Here is a 19,598-nt window from a genome sequence, read left to right as displayed (position 1 = left end):
GAGTTGGCTGCACTCTTTTTTCCTTTCTAGGGTTTCTCACAAGGGTGAGTTTAGCTAGAAAGGTTTTTAATGAGGCAACATTGCACTAAACAACTCATTTTGGTTATTTCTGTTATTTGTCGGCTTTGGAGTTTGGAGTTTGATATCTCTGTTGGATTGTGAATGATTGGTCTATCGGACATTTGGACTTTGATTCTGTGAATGTATGAAACTGTGATCTGTGAATGTATCAGACATTTAGACTTCGATTATGTGAATGTATGAACTGTGAATGTATTGGACGTGAATGTATGAATTATGAAACTTTGATTCTATGAATGTATGAAACTGTGATCTGTGATCTGTGACTGTGAATGTATTGGACATTCTGTGAATGTGAAACTATGATCTGTTTGTGAATGCAAGGGTAACAGGCCGTGGCCCGGCACGACCCGTGATTCTGGTCGTGCTTTGCGGGCCGGCCTAGCACGGAAATTAGCCCATAGGGTCGTGCCTGGGCCGAAGGCAAGGGCCGTGGCCTTGTGAGGCACGGCGTGCCGTGCCGGCCCGTTGGCTATCGGGCCGTGCTGGCACGGGCCTGTGCCAGGCCGGCCCGTTGGCCATCTATACGGACGGGCGGGAGCGAGGATGGCAGAGGGAAGGGGAGGCGAACGAAGTCAGGATAATTGTCGCGTCACGTGCGGCTCGAGCGCCACTTGACGTGGCCGAGCTCGCCTGGCAGCAGTGGCACTGGTCTGACCGGTGAGCTGCTGTGGTACCGGCCAGATTGCTGGTGGTAGCCTCCTGGTACACTCGGCTCGGGTCACTAGCTACTGGGACCGGTGCTTGGTTCCAGTCGAAATGGACATCATTTCCGTGGTCCACTAGCTGCCTGTTCGGCTGGGCTTATATGATCGTATACGATCGTGGATTATAAGCTGGAACAATATTTTTCTCTCACACCAAACTAGCCAAACCAGCCAGCAGTAATATACGTTTACGACGAAACGAACAGGCTGTAGGAGTCAGACGCCTAACAGATGGGGCAGCAGCGACGCAAATCGATTGGAAATGTAGCTTGAGATTGTTTGCATCATTTGGAGTTTAGTTGTTTCTGTTGCGCCTAATCCGATTGCCCACCGCATAACTACCAAACCAACATTTTTTGCTTCATCAGAAGCAACTTCCTCACCATGTCTTTTGTACCCTGACATACGTCACGTATTCATGTGTGTGATTCTGTGTGTCCATAGCTCGTGCATTAGTCTACAGTAGTCATCACAAATCATGAATAATTATTATCTTAGTAAGAATTTTATCTGTATTTAATAGTCTTTCACATAAATATTTTTATTGACATGACGACGTTGTTAATTAAGAAGAAAGGGAAGATTTGAAACCCTATTGGCTCAGATTCCAATTTATAATTCTAAATGAGTCATGAAATTAAATATCTATAAAACAAGAACGAAACTGTACGTTAAGACAGAGTGTTTCATTCAGGTTTCAATTTCATTTTACATGTCGGGGCAATATTATAAACAATACAAAACTCTCCCCTCAGGATGACCTAAGTTGCACACCAGTTGGCTCTTTAAGTAGTCCAACATCCATCCATGGTAACTTGGCTCTTTACATTTAGAAAAAAAAAAAACTTGATCTTTACCGTCAAATTCCACATTTATTTATATGGTTCAGATGCCAACCATTTTATGATTACAATATATATCATCATATTCCCCCTGTCCAGTTCATCGATCCTACTTCCAGATCGTTCGAGACAATCGGCATCATCGTCAGGACATTTGCGCCCCTTTAATAAACTCGTCACGATACATCGGACATCTGGAAGTTATAGTTTACATTACAAGGTTAATCTTTATAGATATCTCTATGTATATACTAAGTAGTTTTTTCATGCCTCAAACACCCAAATAGCAAGGACAAAAATCACATATATTCTATGCACAGTACGCAATCACGCTGATCAGATCAGCAGCCTGCTGAAACCCCCCAATAACTAGTCTTGGAGACTTGGGATCGACTGTATAATAATTTGCTCTAGCCATCGTATAACGACCTGCGGACGGGCCAACGACCAACCCTACGTCAGGCCCAGGATAGAGATGAGCAGAGCAGCCAACCACCACAACCTGTCCCGGTCCCGGCGATCACCGACGAAGTGGCGGTCGATCGTGCCTGAGGTAGGCCAACTACACAGAGATTTTACAAAAAGAAGACGGAGCCTATACGCTGCTGCGCCTAAGCCGAAGCGGCATCAGCAGATGACGCAGGAGTTGGGGTCCTCCTCGGCGCTGTGGACGACGTACTGGGGCGGGTACGGGTGAGGGTACTGGTGCTGCTGCGCGGCGGCGTACCACGGGTGCGGCGGGCCGTACCACACGACCTGCTGCTGCTTCTTGTCGCCCTCCTTCTTGTCGCCCTCCTTCTTGTCCTCCTTCTTCTCCTCCTTGGCTGGCCCGACGGAGACGATGGCGGCGGAGCCGACCTTGCGCAGCCTGGCCACGACGTCGACGGGGTCGACCAGCCCGGTCACCGTCAGCTTGGAATCCTTCATGTCCACGGAGATGGAGTCGATACCTGCGCGTGTGGGGTTGCGGCCGTCAGAGATGATGAGAATTCGATCGGACATGAACTCACTCGTTACGAACTGAGAATTCGATCGCGGTTCTGCAGGACACGGATGGTGCCGGCGGCGGCCTCCGTGACGGTGACGGAAGAGGGGGGAGGGAAGCAGAGCAGAGGAGAGGAGTGAACTGTGAAGTAATAAGTACCGTGGAGAGTGGAGACCGCCTTGAGCACCTTCTGCTTGTCCTTGTTGTCGTGCAGGTCCAGCTTCAGCACCACTTTCTGCGCCACGACGAGCGGCGATGAACCCCGTTAAAACCCCGGGCCATACACACGGACATGGAAACACCAAAATCGGTGCGAATCGAGCGAGAATTCTGAGGCGATTGGTTTACCTTGTCGGCCATGGCGAAACCGATCCTCCTCGAGTCCTCCTCCTAGGCTCCTAGCTAGCGCGCGGAAGCGAGACCGAGAGCAGCCGGCTGTGCCTTGGGCCTTGGCTATGTCCGACAGTCCGAGCTGCGGGGGCGGAAATGGCCGTGGGTGTGTTCTCCTCTGCCTGCCTCGGCGGTGAATCCGATGGGCGTGTGCTTGGATTGGATGGGGGCGGCAAAGAAGCCCGAAGGCGACCCGGATTTATAGGCCGGCGCCTGCAGGCGGGCGGCACTCGGCACGGCAGGGCCCTGGCCACACTGGGCGCATCGACAGCCCCGGTCGCGGACCGATGATTTCGTTTGCTCCGTGCCGAGCCGGACGGGAGCGGCGTCGCGCGTGGGGCCGTGGGCAACCAAGGGCGCCGGGCCAGGCCAAGGGAGCCGCGACGAAGGCAAGGTGGCTGTCCTGGGCGGACGGGCGATCGGATCGAGCGCGATCGCGTGACGACGGACGCGCTGGCCGGATCAGTGGGCTAAAAGCCGTTAAGAAAGCCGGTGATGACGTCGCGAGGAATTATCTATTTTTCTCTGTTCGGTCGCTCGAGTCGTCGTTCCGCTCCCGGTGCTTGCTCCTGCTTGGACTCGTCCGCGCCGCGCGTGGTGGGTGGGTGGGTGGCCAGGGGGGGTCTGGGTCTCAGGGAGGCCGTTGCGGCGTTGCCCTGCCGTGTGCAAGTGGAAACGCAGCCGCCAAAGGAGATCGCGCCGCGCCCCAGCCAGCCAGCCAGCCGCTTGACGGGGTCCCGCGCCCACCAGTGGCCGCGGCCGCGACGACTTTTCGAATTTGCCGGGTCTTCGTCCGCTTCCGGGTGGGCTGGACGCCCTGGGCCGGTCGTCGTCCGATCCGATCGGCCGCGTGCATGGCTGTGGCGTCTTGACTGACTTGCGACTAGTGGGCGGTGACGCCGTGGCGGCACTGTTGCCCGTGCAAACGATCGAGAAAAGTGATACCGGCCTGATCGTTACCGCCTGCAGTGGTGGTGTTGGTTACTCCAAGCTCGAAAGTGATTGTACTGTCACTAATGTGTGTGTGAGAGACGGCCTGTTTGGCTTGGGCTAAAACGATCGTGGATTATTTTGGTTGAAAATTTACGATTGTTTACGACCAAGCGAACAGGCTGAGAGATTGTATCGTATCGTACACAGCTAAGCTTCCGGTAAGCTCGAACTTGCCAGTGCATTGATTGCACTGTCGCTGCCATACAGGACTGAATGCCCACGGCTCCGTTCGCTGGTCTGAAACTTAGCTGAAACTGATTGAAAAACACTGTTCCGGCTGAATTGTTGTGAGAGAAAACATTGTCCCGGCTAAAAAAAAAACTGAACAAGCCGAATATAGGGTAAGCTGAACAGGGCCGTTGATTGCAATCAATACACAGCTAAGCTCGAACTTGCCAGTGCATTGATTGCACTGTCGCTGCCATACAGGATTGAATGTGTATTGACAGTGCAATCAATACACAGCTAAGCTTCCGGTAAGCTCGAACTTACCGGTAAGCTACCCGAGTACGTAGTTTGCATTGACACCGACAGGACTGAATGCACGCGTCGCCGAGTTGACTTGAAGCAGGTCTCGGGTCTTCCGGTCTCGTGCACCCGTCCGTCCAGTCCGTTTAGCCATAGGGGGCATGGGCCATGGCGAGGGGAAACGTTGCAGAAATTTCATTCCCTGAATCACCACGTGGCCCAAAACTTCCTCTCCCTGTCGCGTCCATTGGTCAGAACGAACTTTTCTGACGTCTTCCATGCCCGGATCGATCAACGATCATCTTCTCATCACCGTGTTTGGAGATTCGCGGCGCAACAGAAGAAGCGAGTTCGTATATTCCAAAAAAGCTGCACAGGTCTCCAGACGATTTGGCCGCGTCCTCAGTGGGGGTTTATCTCCCAGTTTTCAACACACTCATATTTTGAAAACAGTGCAGAAGAGTTTCATTCTCATGAAACTATCTCTACTCTCATGAAACTTTTATCTTCTCTCTCTTGATCAAGACAGTGTCATGTCAGCATATTTAATGCCCATAAAACTCTATGAAATCCCCATTGAGACTGGCCTTAGTTCCAAGCCTAAATTCTCAAAAAGTGCTACAGTAGCCATCACATCGAATCTTGTGATACGTGCATGGAGCATTAAATGTAGACGTAAAAAAAAACTAATTACACAGTTTGGTTGGAAATCACGAGAGGAACGTTTTGAGTCTAATTGGTCTATAATTAAACACTAATTGCTAAATAAAAACGAAAGTGCTACAGTAGCCCAAATTCCAAAATTCTGTCAACTAAACACGTGCTTTTTTTTTGGCTTTTGAAAAGACGGCACGCATTTTCAGGAAAAGAATAAAAAAAAACTGCACCAACAGCGGAACGTCCAATCAAAACCCGCGACCGTGACGATTCTCGCCGCGTGGAGTTCAGGAACGGCTTGTTCGGTTCGTGCCGCGGCGCGTTCGCCGAGCTCGAGCTGAACCAAAAACCTCTGCATTGGGATTGGGACATGACATGTTCCTCCAATCAACATCATCCTGTGCTCGTACCTTGAAGGCCAAGGTTCTCCCTTCCCTTCTCCGTCGTCAAAAAAGCCGGGATGCGACGCATTCACTCGACGACTCTCCAGTCTCCAGTGCGCACTGACGAGCCTATGCTAGCTACTGGCTCTTGGGACTGTTTTAGAATTTGTAGAAAAAAAATATCAAATGTCCACTATTCTCTTGCACAGGCAAGCTGCAACCACTCGCCTCTATAGAAGAATATAGATTTGCACAGGCAAGCTGCAACCACCGGTGCATTATATTGTATCATATGTGTTCATGGTCCACTCTCTCGTCTTCGATTACTGCTTGCATGCTGCATGAACAAGAAGTACAGACATACACGTATACTTCCGCATCGGTCCAAACTCCAAAGACACAGAAGGAGTTGACATGTGTATGCATTCTCGATCGAGGGATATTTTGATTAGGTCGTAGGATAACTGTTTCCCGGCCTGTGCATGAGAAAAGTCGCAGCCGCCTTGTTTGAAAAACTAACGGATTGCATTCATGCGTCACCCTCACTTGACGCTGAAAGGTTGAAATTAACCATATAGCAATATAGGGATTCCTTTCAATTGATAATGAAACTCTCCTGAAAATATATATATATATATATATATATATATATATATATATATATATATATATATATATATATATATATTATTGCCTGTCCCTTGCCCCGCACGCACTGGTATAGAAACAAGCTGTACTCCCGGTTGGGAAACCCCTTCAGTCCCGGTTTCCCAACCGGGAGCACGAATCCAGGACTAAAGGGCCCATCCTTTAGTCCCGGTCGGTTGGTAATACCAACTGAGGCTAAAGAGGCCTCCCGACCTGGCCACGTGGGCCGGCCCTTTAGTCTCGGTTGGTATTACCAACCGGGACTAAATGTTTTTCCCCCGGTTGGTATTTTCAATTGATGATTCGTTTTGGTTTTTTGGCTGCGTGACCTCCATCCTGTATGCATCTGTCTTGATGAACTCACTCAAGATCTTCGCCTCTGTGTATTGTGGGTACCCAAAATCCATCATCTCATCAAGCAACTCATACTGTAAGCACAAAATGGGCGCCCCATTCTATCAAGTCCCAGTAATAGCACATCAAATAGAAGTACTTGGAAAATTGCTTACCACAACGACAAAGTTGCAATTCTGGCGAGCGGCTGTGAGGAGGAAGACATTGTTGTGCTGGATGAACATGTACGTGACGCCGGCGTCGTCGTAGACCACAGGTGAGTGCACTTCCGAGTCGTCCTACCCATTCCACGAGAAGTCAGCACCAGCGTCGCATGGATCTCAGGAGTAGACAACAGGCAAGGTGAGAAGGCCGATCGGCCACTTACCTCCTTGTCGAGGAGCTTGGTGAAGAAGCGCTCGGCCTGGAGCGCGAAGACATCGCCGCGATAGTCGCGCCAGACGAGGACGCGGCCCTTGATGTCCAGCAGGAAGAGCGCCGACACGGCGCCCGATATGGTGGTGGGGGGCGATCTCGTCCTCGCCGCCCACCGGATCTGGATCTGCACGCCCCCGCATGCGCCTCTCTATCTGCGGCCAGCGGCGGCCATGCGGTTGCGGGGGCGCGGGGGAGGAGAGCTCTCGGATCTTGCCTGCCGCACTGGGGCCCGACGTGCTCGCGCGGCGCGGTGCGGTGCTGGGTTGGATCGGAGTCGGAAACGCAAGGATCCGAAAACTGCGGTGCTTGGTTGGATCGGAGGCGGGGAGGAAGAAGGGGTACCTTTAGTCCCGGTCGGAGACAACAACCGGGACTAAAGGTCCCTTTCTAGTTCCGGACGAAGCCTCTAGCCGGGAGTAGACTTTTACTCCCAGTTGGAGGGACCAACCGGGAGTCCCGGTTGGAGGGACCAACCAGGAGTAAAAGTTAACCTTTAGTCCCGGTTGGTGGACTAAAGGTCCCCTGCAGCAAAAGCCTGCCGCAGTAGCCCACTTTTACTCCCGGTTGGAGCTACCAACCGGGACTAAAGGTTTCTCTAGTCCCGGGCGTGAAAAATATCGGGACTAAAGCCAAATTTCAAAGTGCATCAAAAGTCGTTTCTCTACTAGTGACGACTTATACTCAAGTAGTGACAAAAATATTTATAGCTTTGGCTAATTTTCACTCATATACATCTTTCCTTTTTAGCTACTATTCCAGTGTATTTCCAACTGTTTTTTCTTTTAATAAAATTTATGTAGGGGTGCAAACTCCTCTAGTTTCATATATAAAAAAAAAGTCATTCCCATTGTACTCCCTCTGTCAATATATATAATGTGTTCAAGAGATTTTAAGACATATTAAGAGAAAACATAAAAACGATGGCATGTACCCTCACTTTATTTACTAATTAGACATATTATCATCAATATGATTAATAGTGACTGGTTGATAAATGACAAGTAACAATATAATATCTATTAAATGTATACAATTATTTAATGTAAAACTGTTTTGTCCCTCCTAGAATCCCTTATATCTGGTACTCATTCAACATGACTGATTACTACACTTTTTTAATGCTTGAGTGCACTAGGAAGTATATTTTAGGGTGCTCATTCCCACGCGCCTACCGAATTTGCCGATCCAACACTATTATAGTTACAGGAAAACTATTGATTTAAGGATGTGTTTGGTAGGTACCTAGATTCTCTTAGAAACGTTTCAGATCCAGATTCTCTCTAGAAGCATTTGTCTATTGAATCGGAATCACTTCATAGAACTGTTTGGCCCACTCATTGGATTCTTGAAACTAGAACTAGAATCAAGAGAAACCAGATTTTAGGTGTTTCTCTGGACTAGTAAAAAAAGGAGAATCGGTTCCGAGTAATTCTTTTTTGAAATGTTTCGCTTTGTGGCGTTTTGCAGCGTTTCTAGTCATTCTACCGAAGATCTAATACATTTGTCATTACCAAATGCACCCTCAATATGATGTTTTATCTCTAATTCAACTTTTACAATTTCTCGAGTAACATTTTTAATGAATCAACCTTTTATGTGAAACTTGTCGCGATTCAATGTTATTCAACCTTTTCTTCTTGGGTCGATCTTTTTCCATATATCTTTCAAATTGAGTTTTTTGTGTGCCTAATTTAATAGCAATTACTGACCAAAATTCCAAGACCGGTGCATTGAACTGGAAAAAAATACCGGATATAGGCCCTTTTTCCATATATCTTTCAAAATGCTTCTTAGTCATAAATTTATTTGGTCAAAATTAGGTTAATCATGCAATATATTATACAATAAATTTATAGTTCTAATTGAATAGCAGCAATAATCAATTTTAGCACAAATTGTTTGGAGGGGTAGTGTCGGTGTTTTGGACCGGGGGATCCTCAACCAACTAGTAAATTTGTACTGCGTGTTCCCGATCCCGGATGGTGATGCAAAGAGACACAAGGCTTATACTGGTTCAGGCAATCGGTGCCCTACATCCAGTCTGAGAGATCGATCTTGTATTCCTTGCACCGAAGTGCTTGTAGTAGGGGGTTACAAGCTGGGTGAGAGAGGGAGGTAGTCCCAAGTCTCGGCGTGGAGTGATGCGGGCTACTTGAGACGTTGCTCTCAGGCCGCGGGGGCGTATGTGTGTTATAGGGTGTTGTTTTTTGTGTGTCCGTGTGTTCCCTCCTCTAGAAATGGCCCAAGTCCTTTCCTTGTATAGTTGAAGGGAGGACAAGGGTAGTACGTGTGCTAACTATACAGCGTCGTGCGAACGGAGGCGGCGTGTCCGAGCCCTGTAGCCTGTTCCTGTGGCGGCGTGGTCGTCGGAGTGGTCCGTCCTTGAAGCGCTGGGGCGACGTGCTGGTCACATCCGATCCTGTGTGTCATGGGAGCTCCAGGGCTACCTCGAAGCGGGCGCGGCGGTCAGCGTGCGGGTCGCTGTGGGTTGACTGCGCGCGAGGCCGAGGCTCGGTTGGTGCCGAGGCCGAACCATGGTGGGGGTCTCGACAGACGTGAATCTCGAGATGGCCGAAGCCCTGACGTAGAGTGCCGAGGCTCGGAGGGAGCGGTCGATCTGGTACGCTGGTTCGGGGGCGATGATGACCCGGGCCAGACTTCCCATGCCACGTTGTCTTCGGGGCGGGTGTTACGGGGCACAGCGTAGCGGCGGCGCTGATCGTGGGCACAGCGCCAGAACACAGTGGCCGGTAATCCCCGCCGCGCCTTGTCTTAGCCGGTATGGTGTTGATGCGACTCCTTGTCCCGTCGGCCACTCCGTGGTGTCGAGCCGTCGTCCGGCTGAGATTGCGGGAGTGGTTGATGCATTAATAGGACGTGACATGCTGTCGGGAAGACTGGTCGAGGCGGGAGCGACGGGTTATTGACAAGCCAGCCTCGAGCGATACGGAGAATAGCTGTCCCATTCGAGGCTGTACGCACGGGGCCTCGGGCGAGACGGAGATTGGGCTCCTTGCCGAGGCCTCGCGCGAGGCGGAGATTTCGTCAGGGTGTCGAGACCTCCCGTGCGAGGCCTAAGGCGAGACGGAGAGCCGGTGGGCTCGGACGGGGCCGGTGGTGAACCCATGGCTTACCTTCTGGCTTTGTTATTGATGGGATTTAAGTGACTCTTTTGGTGTACGCTCGGGGTACCCCGTTTTATGGTACCCGACAGGTAGTCTACCCTTTTTTATGCATTCGGCACGTGCAATTTCTTTTCCTGCTAGACGATCCGCAATTTGGATTTTTATTCCCTTTATATCCGCTTTTTAGTGAATTCAATAGCTTTTTTCATTGCTTTTCGGAATGAAACTCTATTTCTTAATTGGAATGCTATATATTCCACAAGAATTAAAGTCATAAATGTTAATACTAATTTTTATAAACTTAGTCAAACTTAAAAAATTGATTAGATTTAAATCTAGAATTGTAGTGTTTTTTTCCCTTACGGAGAGAGTAGACGCCATCTTGCACCGCATGCATATGTTGTCAAGTTGACTGGGGTCTCCTGCATGCCCTCTATCTGTTCATCAGTTTATTAGGAAACCACTGTGCAAGGAAAAAAACGGCCACTGAATCATCGTGGCCGTCATCGTCATTGTCGTGCTCGTCAAGTACTCCAACAACCAGTATACGAAGCATGTTTTGCGTTGTTGGCTTGCCTCAACATAATATAACGCGCTCATTCGTCACAGCAGATAGCTTTCTGACGTATATTTTAATAATTCGAATCAATCAGCAATCGTTGCTTGCCGCGCCATACCCGGATCAGTTCAGGTTCAGGTCTCAGGTGCGTGCGATTCGACATGGTTAAAGCTCGCGACACAAGAACGCAGGACACACTCCAAATATCAGGTCAGGTGAGGTGTTGCCTTCTGAAAAGCCATCCTCGCCCTCAAATCGATCGCCGATTCGCCGTCAGGACGCGGTGAGTGCGTGCCTATGTAGCAGTCAAATCCGTTCCAGTAATCGATATGTCCTCTTGATAAGCCATGGTTGAAAGTACCGCTGACTGATTTGTTGTGAAAGAAAAATACTATTTGTTAGCTAAAAAAGTATGACTTATAAGCCAAACGAGCATGACATACAATCAAGCACAGGATGATTAGTCCGTGTCCGTTTGGCACGGCTGTCTGCTTCCAGGTACGAAATACACGATCATTTTTAGCTTTGGAGCACAAACTAGTTAGTAGACTCGAATCTGTTTGGATCTCCTAGTTAGTAATAATTCTAGCACTTGCTACCACAAGTTTCAACTTACCAAATACCTAACCTACCGGTAGCTAGCACTCCTTTGAAAATGCTAAAATTTATTCCATCCGTCCGTAAATAACTATCGTTTTCTAAGAAATAACTTTGACTAAATATATAAAAAATATTAATATTTATAGTATAAAATTAATATCATTAGATAGATCGTTGAATCTATTCTCATAATATTTTTTTGGAGATATAAATGTTGGACGCATTTTCTATAAATCCAGTCAAACTTACGACATGAAAATTAAAAGCGACTGTTATTTAGAGACGGAGGGGGTAGTTGCTAGTAGCGATTAGTATATAGTCCTTTCATTTTCAAAAATTAAAATTATTTCTCTCCTTAAAAAAACAATAATTAAATTTATTTGTTTGGAAAGAGAGGAAATAGTTCTATTAACTAGACTAAGAACTGCTCGTAGTCCTAATGGATCCAACACTACGTAGCAACGATGTGACCGACCTAGCTAACCTTAGCTAATAGTAGTGGACTGTTTAAAAAACACATTCTAGCTAGATAGCTCAGTCACTATAGTTACTCTAGTTCCACGGCCAAATTGGACTCGGCTACTAGAACGAACGGTTCGTAAGAGTGCACGCTGATGAAACGGTGGCGCAATATTCGTACGGCCCTCGTTGGGATCCATAAGGCTAAAGATGGGCTGAAGGCTAAAATTTAGCTCATAGGCTGTTTGGATCCAGAGGCTAAACATTAGCCATGCATCTTATCATAACTTATTTGTCCCTAATTAATACCCATGCACATGACTCAAAGGGGATAGGTGGGAGTAATATGCGTCTTTTGTCTCCATAGGACCACTTTTAACCCTTTTTAGCTTACCTTAGAGAGGCTAACGGAAAAAGATGGGTTAAAGTTTAGCTCTCAGTCTTAGCCATTTACCAAGTAGTAATGGAGTCCATTGTATGTCCACCGATGTTGAACCATATACTCTTATTATATATATATTTTTAGGAAATACTCCTATTATATTAATTAAACACATGATCTCGTGCTGACTAGTCAACTGACCAGCTCTAATCGATCGGCACGCTCTTTATTCTACAAGAACGCAGGACACGCTCCAAAGATCAGGTCAGGTGAGGTGTTGCCTTCTCAAAAGCCATCGTCGCCCTCAAATCGATCGCCGATTCGCCGTCAGGACGCGGTGAGTGCGTGCCTATGTAGCAGTCAAATCCGATCTAGCAACCAACATATTGCCACGTTTATTTAGCTAATAAGCCATGGCTGAAAGTACTGTTAACTAATTTATTAAGAAAAAAAATATTATTCGTTAGCTGAAAAAGTATAACTTATAAGCCAAGCGAACATGGCCATACAATCAAGCACAGGATGATTAGTCCGTGTCCGTTTGACACGGCTGTCTGCTTCCAGGTACGAAATACACGATGATTTTTTAGCTTTGGAGCACAAACTAGTTAGTAGACTCGAATCTGTTTGGATCTCCTAGTTAGTAATAATTCTAGCACTTGCTACCACAAGTTTCAACTTACCAAATACCTAACCTACCGGTAGCTAGCACTCCTTTGAAAATGCTAAAATTTATTCCATCCGTCCGTAAATAACTATCGTTTTCTAAGAAATAACTTTGACTAAATATATAAAAAATATTAATATTTATGGTACAAAATTAATATCATTAGATATATCATTGAATCTATTCTCATAATATTTTTTTGACATACAAATGTTGGACGTATTTTCTATAAATTTAGTCAAACTTACAACATGAAAACTAAAAGTGACAGTTATTTAGAGACGGAGGGAGTAGTTGCTGGTAGCGATTAGTATATAGTCCTTTCATTTTCGAAAATTAAAATTATTTCTCTCCTTAAAAAACAATAATTAAATTTATTTGTTTGGAAAGAGAGGAAATAGTTCTATTAACTAGACTAAGAACTGCTCATAGTCCTAATGCTACGTAGCAAGGTTGTGACCGACCTACCTGACCTTAGCTAATAGTAGTGGACTATTTAAAAAACACATTCTAGTCAGATAGCTCTGTCACTTTAATTACTCTAGTTCCACGGCCAAATTGGACTCGGCTACTAGAATGAACGGTTCGTAAGAGTGCACGCTGATGAAACGGTGGCGCAATATCCTTACAGCCCTCGTTTGGATCCACGAGGCTAAAGATTAGCCTAAGGTTAAAGTTTAGCTCATGGGCTGTTTGATCCAGAGGCTAAAGATTAGCCATGTATCATATCATGACCTATTTATCCCTAATTAATACTCACGCACATGACTCAAAGGGAATAGGTGAGAGTAATATACGTCTTTTGCCTCCATGGGACTACTTTTAGTTATTTTTAGCTCACCTTAGAGGGGCTAATGAAAAAATGATGGGTTAAAATTTAGCCCTCACTCTTAGCCCTTTACCAAGTAGTAATGGAGTCCATTGTATGTCCACTGATGTTGAACCATATACTCCTGTTATATTTCTTTTTGAGGAAATACTCCTATTATATTAATTAAACACATGATCTCGCGCTGACCAGTCAACTGACCAGCTCTAATCGATCGGCACGCTCTTTATTCTACCAGACCGACCAGTAAAGCTCAGGGTAAGCTAGTGCATGATGTATTATGTTACTCTAATTATTAATCCACTGGATTGCGTCTGCAGTGACAATCTTCCGGTCCTAGCTAGCCATCTAGGGTGCATATAGTAGTATACTACTAATATGTTTACTTTTTTATTTACATACAGATACAGGCAACAGTCGTGCCGTGGATTCGCAGCCGTCGGTAGAGCTAAAAATGTTACTCAAGAAGTCATAGCCGCCATGCATGATCGCATCAAACATATAACTAATTGCTGCAATTGCAATTCGCAACAATGGATTACGACGCGAATTCGAGTGGTCGTTTGCATGGATTTTTCTTAAGTTCTTGACTAAATTTGTCTGGGCTGCCAATGTTTTTTTTAGTGGAGCACTGTCTTTATTCGTTCAATGAAACATAGGTCCGGCCTGACAATGTCTGCCAAGTCTCAATCAAAACTTGGCCCGTTATAATAAGATCCAAAAGTCCACAAACTGCTACTCCTGGTGTGTGTGTATGTGTTGGGCTTGGGCTGGGCCCAATAGAGAATTCTCAGCAGTTCTAAATAAATCTTAAAGATCCATTCATTTGTGTATATAGGAAAGTGAGAGAACTTATAAAAGCTCTCTACACTTCATGAGTGCTAATGTAGGGAGTAAAGATGGCAATGGGGACCCGCGACCCGATATCCGACGGGTATTTACTCCATTAGGGTCTAAATATGGACTAAACACACTACCTACGGGTACGTAAATGGACCAAACCCTTCACCCATCGGGTACGCGGGTATGGGTATGTTCCAGCAGTCCCCGTAACCGTTTACCCATGGGTGAAAATACCCAGCCATCTGAAAGAGATCAATACTCCGTGGTTAGACTACAGATTCTGAAAAGTAATGCAGGTAGAGAGAAACAAATATGCTTGCCAGTAACCTTGGTCATATTTGGTGCAAAAACCATAGCAATGTTGCCAGCATTCATCTTGTTGTAGCTTTCATTTTCCACCACATCTACCATGAGATTGATAGCCCATTCAAGCAATGCTGCTTCAACAGGAGGTAGGGTACTTGCAAGATGGCTACACTCTTCTTCAGTGTTGTAGTGCATCACTTGTTCTGGAGTCAACGAGTCCAATACTCCACTTGGAAGTTTCCGAAACCATGTCTATAATCAGTAACTTCTACATTAATCATGACTAATGTAGATGAGAAACTAAATGAAAAGGAATCTTAATTTGCAGAAGATATTATTATATGCTATTATTTGTCTAATTTTATGTGCTCTGGTTAGTGGTGGTTGCTGTTGAATTATTGATTTTCATGTGCGTGAATAAATTGTTGACGGGTACGGGTGACCCGACGGGTATGATTTACCCGGCCGGGTATGGGTCTGGGGAAAATTCCCCACCCATGATAGGTATGGGTATTCTGATGATACCAAATTTTTATGGCGGAAATGAGTCTGGGGTAACCATACCCGATGGGGATTTACCCATTGCACCTTTAGTAGGGATAAAGAAAGGAAACCAATGCACCGCATCAGTGTGGATGGGTTTCCCTATATTCATACGGGACTTCCCTATATATAATAAACAATATAAACACAAATCGACACACTGATGTTGTTCATTTAATAAATAATAATCTTTTTTTTATCATGTTTGTGAGATGAGGTTGTTTGGCATGGCTTCCACTATAAGTAGAGCCGCAAGAAGTTGAAGCGGGCCGTTCCAAGGCGTCTAAAAGAAGCTTCAGCTTTTTACCGTAGGCCGGTAGCAATGCAACATGAAAATCAGATTGAGCTCCAACAAGATTTTTTTATTTTTTTGGGAGATAGCTCAGTTTTTTAAAAAAAAAAAAACTTAAAAGGAGAACGATCAGTTGTTAAATTGATCCACAAAGGAAACACAAAGTAAGCCCGTGGAAATGGGCCAAAATAGCCCAGATCACAATGGCAGTACGCACTCGGCCCATTCCAGATCCGTGACGTACTCCTCCACCACGCCCAACTTCCATGGCGCTGCCGTCGGCCCCCTCCGCGTCAGCTCCGGCCTCAGCCGGCGAGCGGTGGCCGCCGTTGGAGTCTACCCCCGAAGTTTTCAATCAGGTATCCCTCACTCTCCTTCCTCTGACCATCAATTCGATGGTATGCTCGTTCCTCTCTGACCTCTCCGCGGCGTCGGCGCGCGGGCGCAGTTCATGTGGTCGTTAGGCGTCCCGGACGACGACGTGGAGTTCCATGATGTGTACGGACTGGACGCCGACGCGTTGGATATGGTTCCGCAGCCTGTTCTCGCCGTTGTTCTCTGTTTCCCCGATCCACCACAGGTGCGTTTGCCCTTTCTGTTTTCCCGAATCAGGGGAGCAAGTACATTGCCAAATTGAACAAGCTCCAGTAGCTCGATTTTGGAGGAGATTAGTCCCCCAATCCTGTAGCCATTCACGAGTATAAATAATTGCTTAGAGGAAACTATAATTGCAGGACAAGCAAAGGTGAGGCTACACCTGTTGGAGTGCAGTTTCACCAAGCCTCACATTTGATTGTGCTGTATAAGTGTGTAAACCCCAGACGAGGAGACAGTAGTGACTGCTGGTAGTGTTGAGTAATGAACAATGAGTGCCTAAACAATTTTTATTATGTTGCATATGTCTTTAAAAAAAATATATGTTGCATATGTAACCCAACTCATCCAAATATACGAGTGTGGCTCTTTTAATGTGGAATGCACATATAAAAGTTGTTTTCATATTTATGAGCTTAGTAAGGGAGTTTCAGTTTTTTACTGAGGTGCGCTCTTGTTCCACTGCAGGATGCAAGTTACCCTTCAGAACAACTCTTATTTTCTGGAGAAAAGGTGAACAATTGTGTTCCTTGTAGATGCCATTTTTTTCATTCCTCACGTATGGTTTACAGTTGATTTCTCCATCATAAAAATCCCTGATAGTTTTATATCGAGTTGTTCATATCCCTTTATTGTGCATGGTGTTTCATGCTGCCTTGTGTAACACAGGAAACACAGGACCAGGTTTACTTTATAAAACAGATTGAATCATTGGGAAATGCTTGTGGAACTGTTGCTCTACTCCATGCTGTTGGAAATGTATCTTCAGAAGTCAATTTAGGTAACCTGAAACAATTATATGCAGCACACAGAATTCTGTAAGATGATTGTAATATTTCTTACTCTCTCCTTGTTCCTGAATTGAATTAACCTATCTGGTCTTTTGTAGTGGAGAATTCATGCTTGGACTTGTTCTTCAAATCAACTTCTGGCATGGACCCATATGAGGTTCTTGTTTGTTTTCTCAAAATGCATGCTCATTACCAGGATACCTTGATCAGTCTTGCAGTTTTTTCCCTTATATGGTTTGCCTCATGCCATGTTTTCCAGCGTGCTGTGTGTCTGGAGAAGGATGATGCCATGGCAAGGGCTCACTCACTGGCTGCCAATGCTGGTGTCACAGAGGTACTGGTTTCTTTGCATATGTGAACCGGAATTCAATCTGGAAAACATCAAAGAATAAGAACTGTCGAATGTAGGGCTATGCACTAAATACAGTTAATGATGTTCCACTATACTTATTTTTACTCAAGTTAGCATAGTTTCAAGTTCTGAGCTGAACTGGCTGTGTGCATTGACAGAAAAATAATCGTGAAGCTTAAACTTGTGATTCTACTTTATTTAGATAGATGAAGCATTGTTATGTTTATTGTTTTCTTCAGCTGAAAATAGATAAATAATTTTGTTACAGGTCATACACATGAAATTCATCAGTGTGTTTCAACCTGAGCTGTCCCAAACTGAAAATAAGAAAAAAAAATAGCCAAAATTTTTTCTGTGATTTATTTTCTCATCATTTTGTCAATTATATCTAACCACAAGACTTGCCTTTGTTTGGCAGCTCAGTGATCTTGTAGAAGAGCACTATATTTGTTTTGTGTCTGTCAATGGTAAGGCGAAGTCTTTGACAGCGGCTTTTCACCATCCATTTCTCTGATTTTCATCTTTTTTTTGAATGTCACCGGGGGGGATTCATCCCCACCTGAATATATATTATATAGCCCAAAACGGCTCGTTATATGTTTTTCATGTATTTACACATCAATAAGGAGCTAAGTCGGGTTGTAGGAACACTTTATGAGCTTGATGGGATGAAGGATGGACCTATAAAGCACAGATCCTGTTCTTCTATAAGTTTACTGCAGGTACTGCAAGGTTATGAAGTGGTTCCTTTTTTTCTTCTTGTTTTCCACATCCTTTTCCATTTCCTTAAACTGGTTGCTGAAACTGCTGACAGTAAAGCTCAAAGGAAATGGCTGATGCTTATTAGAATTTTCCGTTATAATATAGCCTACAATGACCATTTTATTGCACCAGGATGTTGTTCCTATCATTAAGGCCATCATGTGCAATATCCCCAACTCAATCAACTTCAATCTTATGGTGCTGTCAAGGAAAGAAAAATAATGCTGCTGCTATTCCTTAAGCCGGTAAGCGATGGAATGCAAAAAGCAAGGGTTCAAGGGAAGGGGTTTAAACGGATGCATGCATGTTTGGACTGTAGCTTCGATACTGTTTTATACTCCCCATTCTCCATGCACCCTCTTAAAGGTACAATTTCAAATGACACCCAACCATTTTTCCTTGTTAGCAGCAACATTCAGTCTAATCATAAGTTAAGTGAATGCAAACTGTTTTCAATTATCTGTTCGTTTAATTATTTTTTCCTGATGTGTAGCTATTAGATCTAGTTGAGTACTTGACTACATTCATTTTTAGTCTTCGCAAAGCATCTGAAAACTTGTCTCAGATTTGCTTATCAAGCCTGACCAACGCCCATCCTTACTCTGGTTCTGCCCTACAGGTACAAGTTCAGACACAGCTGACGCCTCAGCCTCCAGTAGTTCTCATTTCTTTTAGTGGGAGCCAATGCAACGTCCTCCTTACGTGCATGCTTGTTACCTAACTAAAACTCCCTCCGTCCTGATGTTCTAGGATTCAAAAATGTCCCAAAACGCTTTTGATGTTTTAGCTCTTGGACAATAGATTTGGCCATATCAGCTTGGAATTGTGGTTTGCATGCCTTCATAATTCCTTTTAGTGAGGAGCTTATTCCTTAATGTAGTCTTTTGGCAAATAACAGCCCAAACTGATCTCGACTAGTGTCAATCAAATATGTTGGTTTGCCGGAGAATACTGGAAGTAACCACATTCATTGACACGTAAAAGAGATCAGTTCGATTCTGAGGCGTAATGGTAAATACATCCAAATTTGATTCACATGCATAAGAGCTAGATGGCACAAATATCTTATTTGAAGGACTCTCTTGGCGTAAGAGACATAGTACTACTGATATTACAGTCATACAGCTACAGTTTTAATGGTTGATGAGTACATGGAACAGGCCAGAATAAAAATTCCTTTATCTAAAAAACAGTTGCAACTTTTAAAAGGCAGAATAGCCATTTTGGTCCATGAACTATTTCTTGAGACTTTCATTCCTTAACTTTTAAAACGGCCGTTTTAGTCCCCAAACTCTACTTTTAGGCTCAATTTCATCCCAAAACTATGAGGATGATCGTTTCAGTCCACAAACTTTGCATTTTCGGTTCAATTTCATCCATAAAGTATCAAAAGTGTATTTCGGTCTTTAAACTTTTATTTTTGATCCAATTTTGTCTATCGAAAAAGAAAACATTATATTTTAGGCACAATTTCATCCATGAATTATCAAAATGCATTTTGGCTCAACTTCATCCTTTGTTCAGCACCATGTGCGATTTGAGATGGATAGTCATCGTTAGGTACTATTG

The 19,598-nt window shown here is 45.0% G+C and overlaps 2 protein-coding genes across 3 annotated transcripts; one reads left to right on the top strand and one right to left on the bottom strand.

Annotated features, from left to right (window-relative positions):
- Positions 1-1,640: 1,640 nt before the first annotated feature.
- On the bottom strand, positions 1,641-3,343 carry LOC136494044 (heavy metal-associated isoprenylated plant protein 39-like). Its single transcript, XM_066490180.1, has 3 exons — positions 2,964-3,343; positions 2,775-2,850; positions 1,641-2,580 (listed from the first exon to the last, which is right to left on the bottom strand). The coding sequence occupies exons 1-3, from the start codon at positions 2,973-2,975 to the stop codon at positions 2,258-2,260; spliced, it is 411 nt and encodes a 136-aa protein (XP_066346277.1). The 5' UTR covers positions 2,976-3,343; the 3' UTR covers positions 1,641-2,257.
- A 12,404-nt stretch (positions 3,344-15,747) lies between these two features.
- Positions 15,748-19,043, top strand: LOC136494042 (ubiquitin carboxyl-terminal hydrolase 3-like). Of its 2 annotated transcripts, XM_066490178.1 has the most exons (10): positions 15,748-15,889; positions 15,979-16,110; positions 16,593-16,637; positions 16,794-16,905; positions 17,014-17,072; positions 17,175-17,249; positions 17,686-17,734; positions 17,913-17,989; positions 18,162-18,274; positions 18,649-19,043. In XM_066490178.1, the coding sequence occupies exons 1-9, from the start codon at positions 15,797-15,799 to the stop codon at positions 18,249-18,251; spliced, it is 732 nt and encodes a 243-aa protein (XP_066346275.1). In that variant the 5' UTR covers positions 15,748-15,796; the 3' UTR covers positions 18,252-18,274; positions 18,649-19,043. The 2 variants fall into 2 exon arrangements, with proteins under 2 accessions (XP_066346275.1, XP_066346276.1); XM_066490179.1 differs by lacking the exons at positions 17,686-17,734; positions 17,913-17,989; positions 18,162-18,274; positions 18,649-19,043 and adding an exon at positions 17,536-17,630.
- The last annotated feature ends 555 nt before the right edge of the window (positions 19,044-19,598 follow it).

The sequence above is a fragment of the Miscanthus floridulus genome, chromosome 11, assembly GCF_019320115.1.
Source record: "Miscanthus floridulus cultivar M001 chromosome 11, ASM1932011v1, whole genome shotgun sequence".
Lineage (NCBI taxonomy): Eukaryota > Viridiplantae > Streptophyta > Magnoliopsida > Poales > Poaceae > Miscanthus > Miscanthus floridulus.
Note: the sequence above shows the minus strand (reverse complement) of the source record. Positions and strands in the feature narration are given on the sequence as shown.